This window comes from Osmerus mordax, chromosome 7 (assembly GCF_038355195.1).
Source record: "Osmerus mordax isolate fOsmMor3 chromosome 7, fOsmMor3.pri, whole genome shotgun sequence".
NCBI classification, from domain to species: domain Eukaryota; kingdom Metazoa; phylum Chordata; class Actinopteri; order Osmeriformes; family Osmeridae; genus Osmerus; species Osmerus mordax.
In genome coordinates this window covers 18,427,239-18,436,785 of record NC_090056.1, presented here as the reverse complement: position 1 = coordinate 18,436,785, position 9,547 = coordinate 18,427,239, and the positions used below count along the sequence as shown (strand labels likewise).

The window sequence follows — 9,547 nt, the reverse complement described above, 5'->3', positions numbered from 1 at the left end:
ACTGTGTCCCCCCTAACTGCACTGTCACTGTTTGGAAGGACGAAGACTGGGGGGGAGGGATGAGAGAGATGGGGGGGAAGGGGTTGGGGGGTGGTAGATGGAGGGGATGGGGTATGGGGAGGGACGCAGATACTGAGTAGGGGCACTGTTATGGGCTTGGGTGGAGCGGGTTGTGTGGCGCGGTGGTGGGTGGGGGCAAGCGGGCAGGCAGGAAGGATTCAGGAGAAGTCAGGAAAATCGAGTGACTGAGAGGATCCTGAGGACCACTGCAAGGTTGAGATCTGGGAGACATCACATCCCCCAAGTCTGACAACTATGAACCAAAGAAACGAGGGAGGGATTTCTTTGTTGTTGAAGTATTTGTCAAATAAATACCAGAAAAAAAAGTCAGGAGAGAAGGAGCAAAGAGAGAGAGAGAGAGAGAGAGAGAGTAGAGACTAAAAGTAGACAGAGTGAGTTGACATATCAGCATGTGTGGTGGGCTGTCTCTGAGGGACAGCAATGTGAGCAGGCATGCCTAATCTGTCTCCACCCCCCCGCCCCCCCCAGGGACATGCACACACAGTCCAGGACACATCCCATCCTGACCCACTGGGACTAATGTGCTTTGGCAGCAGGGGGGTTTGTGACGTGTGTGACGTGTGTGACGTGTGTGACGTGTGTGACGTGTGTGACGTGTGTGACGTGTGTGACGTGTGTGACGTGTGTGACGTGTGTGACGTGTGTGACGTGTGTGACGTGTGTGACGTGTGTGGCGTGTGTGACGTGTGCGGGTCTGCATCAGACCGAGAAAAGAAAATGAGGGAAGGCATGGGCAGCAATGTGTTTTCACCTTGTGTTCGAACGATCCTAACCCTTGATGAGGGTAACAGTGTGTGTGTGTTTACCTCAGCATGTGAGCCCCTGGTGACAGATTTCACCACAATGGCTTTGTTCTTCTCTTCGATCTCGAAGCCGTAGTCTTCCTCCTCGGGGTGAATCTACATAGGGGCACAATCGACACAAGGTTTCGCTTTAATGACGTACTTTCATTGACCGATTGATCGTACGTGTCAGTTCAAGAGGAAACCATGATTGCCTTGAGCCTCTCCTCTGTGTGGGGTCTGTGTGGGGTCTGTGTGGGGTCTGCCCTCTACATATCAGCTGTCGACACAATATCAGATTGTCTTCTCCCCGGACTGCATCCCATGGCTTGCGTGTGTCATCATGCGACAGAAGGCGAGTTGCTGAGGGGATGTTGTCATTAGCGAGCTACTGCTAGCTTAGCCACGGGCCTATCTCGCTGCTGCAATGCTCTGATAAGATTGTAATCACTAGGTGACTTCCGTCTGAGGAGTTGGCTAAAAAGGGAAGGGTAAACAAAGAAGCCTTATATGGGAGCGGTGGAGGTTTGTCACTTCAACAGCTACAGGGTGGATTATGTTTTATTATCAAGACTGAGGCGTTGCCATTTCTGGAAGTAAAACTAAAAAAAATTCTACTTCCTCTGCTGGAACACTACATTAACCAACGCTAGCACTAAGACTGTTAATATTAGCCTGACACTTTGGAGGCTCTTGTAGACCCCGGTTTCCCGCCCTTTTGATGGTTTGACCTTTCCCCTCATTCTTCCAGCACCTGTTGTTGAATGTCACGTCGAGCCGTCACTGGGTGTTGACCAGTCAGGAGAGAGAGCGAAGGAGAGGGTGGTAGAGAAATAGAGAGCGAGGTAGAAAGTGAGGTAGCCTACACATTCAAGTTCCACTCTAGTTCTAAGGCAAGTTAGGTAGCAAACAGCTATGACATGCTGCATGTAACCACGTTAATACATAACAAAAATGCTTAATCAACAGAGAAAGGTCAAGAGCCCATAGCTGGTAACCTTATGGAGAAGCTTGCAATTATCCCACACTGAGGGGCTTCACCGGGGCAAAGTGGTGTTCTCGCTTGGCAGCTCATACGAGATTGCTTCTCTCCAGGATACATCTTCTTCAAATTAGCAAAGGGGAAAGTGTGTATTTAAACTCTACCAACTGCCAATGATTGTGAGTTTTTATATTCAAGTCTTGACCTTATCAAAAGAAAATAAATAAATAAAACACAATTTACCAAATCATGAGAAGACATTATTGAGCACGTATTACTGAAAGCGAATCAACGAGACTTCATCAGTTCAAAGTTCAGCGAGCTATCAGATAGCAGCTATCATTGTGAGGAGTGTTAAGATTATTTCTCAAGTAATGCACAGTCGTTGGATTCATGCTAGGCATCTGTATTGTTCAGTATAAAACATCACATCCTTAATTTCTCCGACAGGAGAGGCACAAGGGAAGACTCCATGATGACACACAGCTGACTCCATTTGCAAAAGTCAAATGCTATTAAAATATGCACGTGGATCAGAGGAACTTCAAAGCTCTGGTGTCTTCAAAGCTGGAGGGGGAGATGTTTTTATCCGCGACGCCTTTGGGGCGGAGATGTGTGCGTGGTGTGTGTGTGTGGTGTGGGTGTGTGGTGTGGGTGTGTGGTGTGGGTGTGTGTCTGTGTGTGGTGAGTGTGTGTGTCTGTGTGTGGTATGGGTGTGTGTGTGTGTCTGTGTGTGGTATGGGTGTGTGTGTGTGTGTGTGTCTGTGTGTGGTATGGGTGTGTGTGTATGTGTCTGTGTGTGGTATGGGTGTGTGTGTGTGTGTCTGTGTGTGGTATGGTTGTGCATGGTGTGTGGTATCTGTGTGTGTAGTTTATGTGTGGTATGTATGGTGTGTGTGGTGTGTGTGCTATGTGTGTGTGTGTCTGTGTGTGAGTTCTGATTCTCTGAGCCAGATGCTGTCTACGTCAGCACACACGAGCACAGCCTCGTGGGATGCAGGGCAGGGCTGGTTCTGATTATGCCTTCTAGGACCTTGATTTGACCACATATCTATAACATGCACCTACACAATGGAATACTTAGTCCCCGGACAGCACAGTAATGTTCTATAAAATAGCTCTATATCTGTGTACTCGTGCATGTTTGTGTGTCTGTGTGACCATGCGAGTGTGCATGTATATAGTATATATACATAAGGATCATAAGTGAGAGTGTGTGTGTTTTTACGTGTGTGTGTGTGTGTATACGTGAGTGTTTAAATAGTTGTGTGTGTGCGTGTGTGCATGCGTGCATGTGTGTGTGTGTGTGTGTGTGCATGTGTGTGTGTGTGCATGTGTGTGTGCGCGTGTGTGTGTGTGTGTGCATGTGTGTGTGCGTGAGGGTGCTCACCACCAGGGACTTGGCCAGGATGTTCTCTATGAGTTTGAAGTCGTTGCGGAGCTGCTTGCTCTTGGTGCTGGTGCCCTCCGTCTCCTCGTCGGCATAGAAACGGAAGAACTGAGACTCGTCTTTGAACTCGCTCTTCTCCAGGACTGGAGGAGGACAAGGAGACAAAGACAAGGAAGAGAAACGGCTTGAAAAACATGTTATTTCCCACAGAGAAAAACGACAAGGGAAATAAAGTCAATGGGGCCAGACAGTTATGACTGTACTAAACCTGAACGGGGGGGGGGGGGGGGGGGGGGGGGGGGGATTCCCACCGCAATTAAAAAGCTAAACATTGGAAATGGTCTAGCGACACACGTCAGTGGAGAGTGCGCTAATCCGATGTGCAATAATTACTCAGAGACAAATGTATTCCGCCGCAGACCACAGATGTGGTCCATCAAAGCCCTTGTGGATAAAAAAACACAAAAACCAGACATTTTAAGAACTATTTCTTTATCGAGTACATTAAGTCATTCCAGACCAATTCATTTAGGTCACTTGCAACAAGAACAACCCACTTACGATACCTAGAAGCAGCTGCCAATTCGTGTGTCGACTGGGAGTCAGTTGGCTGAGCGGTGAGGGAGTCGAGCTAGTAATCCGAAGGTTGCCAGTTCGATTCCCGGTCATGCCAACTGACGTTGTGTCCTTGGGCAAGGCACTTCACCCTACTTGCCTCGGGGGAATGTCCCTGTACTTACTGTAAGTCGCTCTGGATAAGAGCGTCTGCTAAATGACTAAATGTAAATGTAAATGTCTAAATGTGTGTACCTACACACATCAACCTAACGGCTAATTAACGCATTAGCTAAACATGCTAAGAAAAGATGGGCCCCATCTGGGTCTAGCCTACCTACCTATATCTACGTATACAGCCTAGGACTATAGAGTCTCTGGAGAGAGAGAGACAGAGTGTGTGTGTGTGTGTGTATGGTGTGAGCATACCTGTGTGTGTGTACTTGTGTGAGCACTTGTTTGTGTGTGTGTGTGTGTGTGTGTGTGTGTGTGTGATTACGGCCTATTTGTGCATTTGGGCCCACACTTGTATGCTGTGGTTTTGATCACCCCCCCCTCCCTCCTTCCCTAACACCTGGGTACTTCTACCAGGTGCACACAGCATCAGGAAAGCCCTGTACGTAACTACATTACGTAACGTTAACACACACATTACCATGACTCACCAACACTACCATCATGAGGTCATGTGTGCTGGGGTTCAGAGTCTCCTTGAGTACTTCCTTCTGTTGGATACCCCACGTCTTAGTAACCGGGGTCAATGTGGTGTATCTTGTTATAATTCAATGTATACATCTACTGTGCATGAACTCCTTGGCATGATCAAATATACTCGATACTACATTTGTCTAAACTCTTTGGCATAACAACATCTGTAATCCGTTGTACTAATACCAGCTGTTTCCAACATCAGATGTGACCACTGATATTTTAATAGTGAGTAATGAACAAAGACAACATGCTTAGTTGTAAGAGTTTGTTTGACAGTGTGCACAATACTGTACTTAACTTGTCAAACCGTGATCCAACCCAGGCATGGTGAAATATACGCTTCTTTTACGTGATGACAGGCAGTAGATGGTTAGCCCGCATTTTTTCCGCACAGAAAATAGCATTATTGTTGCTCTTAGCTAAAGAGCGTGTTCAGGAAAACACACACACACGGACACAGACATACCCAGACACACACACACACACACACACATACACACAGACATACCCAGACACACACACACACACACACAGACATACCCAGACACACACACACACACACACACAGGGACACAGACATACCCAGACACACACACACAGACACATACATACCCAGACACACACACACACACAGGACACAGACATACCCAGACACACACACACACACAGGGACACATACATACCCAGACACACACACACACACACACAGGGACTCGGGACAGTGCGCTAGTTCATGTGTGTGTGTCTTCATGTGCGTGCTGGAAGGACACCGTGTTCTCTGCTCTTATCCTCTGGAAAACCTTTCCATGGAAAAGCCTGATTCCAACTGTTCAAGGAGACAACAGAGAGTGCAGCCCTCCAGTGTTTGTCCTCGCAAGTGTTCGCTGTGTGACATGTACCAGTGCCACACAGCTTACAGCGTACACACACACACATTTACCACACACACACACATAGTACACACACACACAAACATACATAGTACACACACAAACACGCTTAGCACACACACACCTACGCCCTGGCCTTGTGCCAAGAAAATGAAGTCTGACCTGAAGGTATTTCCTATTCACCTGGACAGGCCATCTAATACCTTATTGCCGTCTATTCAGCTCGAGGGTGCTTCTGGAAATCCCCTAATTTGGCTGTTCCAAGAACACGCATGCACACACACAAGCGCTAAATAATAAATACATAATTTAACTGCAGTATCTACAGTCCAGATGAGCTACATGGTGAAATGTAATACCCAAATGACCGCATGAACGATCTCAGAGAGAAACATTACCTTTTAACCACAGAAAGGCTCACACACACACACACACACACAATACGCAGCACAATACCCAGGTGACCACACAACAGTGCACAGTATCTGATCCTGTGGTTGGGCTTCAGCCATTATGTCATAACATCATTCGAGTTTTACTTAATAAAAACTAAATTAAAGGGTCTTTGCGAGGTTCTCCCAAACATCTAGTTAACGGTAGCTGTTCCTGTGAGGTGCAGAGAGAGACAGGAGAGCCACAGAGAGAGAGAGAGGGGGTGTTGGTGTGTGTGTGTTTACAGACATGCTGACTAGGCCAGTAGGAGTGTTGGGGCGCTGAGCAGGTCAGACAGGTGAGAACACACCTCCTGTCATCAGAGGTCAGAGGGTCAAGGTGTGAAACCTGGTGCAGTAAAACCCACCAGCAGATGGCAGCGGGATCGTGTGTGTGTGGTAGAGAGTAACAGAGAGAGAGAGAGTAACAGAGAGAGAGAGAGTAACAGAGAGAGAGAGAGTAACAGAGAGAGAGAGAGAGAGTAACAGAGAGAGAGAGAGAGAGTAACAGAGAGAGAGAGAGTAACAGAGAGAGAGAGAGAGTAACAGAGAGAGAGAGAGTAACAGAGAGAGAGAGAGAGAGAGTAACAGAGAGAGAGAGAGAGAGAGTAACAGAGAGAGAGAGAGTAACAGAGAGAGAGAGAGTAACAGAGAGAGAGAGAGTAACAGAGAGACAGAGAGTAACAGAGAGAGAGAGAGTAACAGAGAGAGAGAGAAACAGCGGAAGTTCAAAAAGAACACATGCAATTGTGCAAATCGCTGTGTGAGAGTGTAAGTTTCACAAGTGTGTACTCGAGAGTTTTGAGCTTGAGTGTGTGTGTGTGTGTCTGTGGGCATGGATGTGAAGGGTGATTACCCTTCACACAGTGCCAAGGATGCATGTAGGCTAAGCTGCCTCTGAAGGCAGATGTACTGTAGGTGTTGAAGTTGTTGACCCAGACAGCTCTGTAGCAGAAGCAAACAGCTCAGGGTGCACTGCTGACATGGGTCACGGTTTGGGCTTTGGCTACAGTATTATACTGTAGGGTAAACAAGTTACTGTGTGTGTGTGTGTGTGGGGGGGGGGGGGGGGGGGTTGGTGCAGGTGTGCGTTTGGTACATGTGTGTCGATGTGTGTGCATGTGTGTGTGTGTGGTGCACCTGTTTGTGTGGTGCACCTGTGTGTGTGTGTGAGACTGACTGACCGTGGTGCATGAAGCCGTTGTTGCACAGTCCCACCCCCAGAGTCACGGCATCATCGCGTGTGGAACAGTCGCCCTGGGAGACAAGATGACGCACGCATCACAATCCATAGTTACTATTTAAAGATTGGTTTATACCTTCACACACATGCACACTGTAATTTATTCAATGTGTGTGTGTGTGTGTGTGACTGTATGTGTGTGTGTGTGTGCGTGTAGTCTGCAAGGTTGCATGTGTATATACAGTGGGGTACAAAGCTCTGAGATCACATTGAACATTCAATGGGGGACCTGAAGAATGAGAAAGCCCGAGCATTCTGGGACATCACATGGAGTTCTTTGGAACATTGTCAGATCATGCTGGGATAACATGGGTCATTACGTTTTGCACAAACTTGTATCGAGTCAGTAAAGCCAAGAGGGGGGGAATACCAAATACAAAAAATTCAGACATTCCTGAACATTTCTCAAAAAGACTGAACTTTTCACTCAAATTGTTAAGCTGACAATATAATTTGTAATATTGTAGTACAAACAAAAAACATGCTAAATAGAAGCATCTTGACTTGTGGTCTCCGACTTAAGGACCACCCTATATGTGTGGGTGTCTTGGTGTATATACATGAGCATACAGTCTGCATGCCTGTGTGAACAGTATTTATACCAGTTTTACTTATATTAAGAGCATACTGCCTGTATGTCTGTCCATGTGTGTGTATGGGTGCCTAAGTGTGTGTGCAGTGTACAGGAGTCAGGTGGCTGAGCGGTTAAGGAATCGGGCTGGTAATCAGAAGGTTGCTGTTTTGATTCCCCGGCCGTGCCAAATGATGGTGTGTCCTTGGGAAAGGCACTTCTCCCTACTTGTCTCGGGGGGAATGTCCCTGTACTTACTATAAGTCGCTCTGGATAAGAGCGTCTGTTAAATGACAAAATGTAAATGTACAGTATTTATGATTGTTCTACTTAGACTGTGATCCCTGGGATTTACCTGAGACAGGAGCCAGTCCACCAGCTTGCTTGCAGGCACCACCGACTTGAAGGTTTTCAGATGATAGTCTCTGTCCCTGAGAGAAGGACGGTGAGCACAGGTGAGCACAGGTGAGCACAGGTGAGCACAGGTGAGCACAGGTGAGCACAGGCAGACACTGAGCCCAAACACAGCCCTAGCCAGTCAGCAGGGACTCATGGACAAGATGGCGTGGGCTTCTATCTAGGCTAGACTAACTACTCACCATCAAACATACACAGTCTGGTTACCTGCTAAACACAGATGATTAAACACTGCCTGGCTCACTGGAGGTTCCACCTTTTAACAGAGCCTTTGGCTGATTGACTCTTCTGTCCTATTTTCTTTTTTGTTGAACATGATTTTTTGGTGCCCTTTCTTGTTTCTAACCTGTAGCACTTTGAGATTTTAGCTCAATATAAAGTGCATGACAAATACTATTATTATTATTTGAAAACATCTGCATCATCTTCTCTCACATCTCCCATCCAACGGTGCCTTCTAAACATCCTCCTCAATGATTGTATTCTTTTTATTTTTCATGTTGTCTAGTTGAGGACCAATGGGAGATGGACTTCCTGTGTGACAGGTGTGTTTGTCATGACACACAGAGCCACAGGTATAGGAGCTACTTTATCACTTCCTCTGATCGTCCTCCGCCTGGCAACATGCTATACACATACACCGAGCTACTCCTGTTATGAAACTTAGTAAGAATTACAGCCAAGGTCCAAAAACACCCACATGAGACCATTCTGGAAAGAGGAAGTAACTACAGGAAGTTAAAAAGGCTTACAGGAAGTACGGTTTAGACCTGCATGACAGGCAGACCACTGAGTACATCGTCTGACGAGTTGTTGACCTTGTCACTGTGATGGATGTGAGCATGTGTGTGTGTGTGTGTGTGTGTGTGTGTGTGTGTGTGTGTGTGTGAGTGTGTGTCCTCCTCAGGTCCTCTCGTACTGCACATCTTCCATGGAAAACTCAAACAAAAGCCAGAACAACCACAGCAGAAGGCCTGATCAGACCCGATGATGCAATCAACATCAGCGTTGTAGGCCGACGCTTGCAACAGGTGAAATATTCACTTCAACAGGAAGTAGGTAACCAGGTCGAACCAGTGGCCGCAGTGTCCCTGCTACGCTGGACGCTGTGTAGAGGCGTGTCCCTGCTACGCTGGGTTAATGGAATCTCCAGCTGACCAGAGCCTATTTGTTTGCCTGTGACAATTGATACACTGGAGGCTTCAATCAGTGGCTGGATAGAGGGGGGAAGAGATGGAGACAGATAGAGACAGATAGAGACAGAGAGCAAGAGAGAGGGAGGGAGAAAAAGAGAGGGGGAGAGAGAGAGATTGAGAGAGAGAGTGAGAATGAGACAGAGAGAGAGTGCGAGAGAAAGAGAGAGTGAGAATGAGAGACTGAGTGAGAATGAGAGAGAGAGAAAGAGAGTGTGCATGTACTCCTGATTAGCACCATGTCTGCTTTCCTGTCTGGGTGCTACTGCTGAAGGTGACTCCCACAGAAAAATAAAGATTG

The 9,547-nt window shown here is 47.1% G+C and overlaps 1 protein-coding gene across 1 annotated transcript in view; it reads right to left on the bottom strand.

Moving 5' to 3' along the window:
* The window catches only part of LOC136945373 (phosphatidylinositol 3,4,5-trisphosphate-dependent Rac exchanger 1 protein-like), a 70,897-nt gene that overhangs the window by 18,821 nt on the left and 42,529 nt on the right, over positions 1 to 9,547 (bottom strand). The window contains 4 exon segments of the mRNA XM_067239145.1: positions 888 to 980; positions 3,236 to 3,378; positions 7,007 to 7,079; positions 7,992 to 8,067. Of these exon segments, the coding sequence (XP_067095246.1) occupies positions 888 to 980; positions 3,236 to 3,378; positions 7,007 to 7,079; positions 7,992 to 8,067 (385 nt within the window).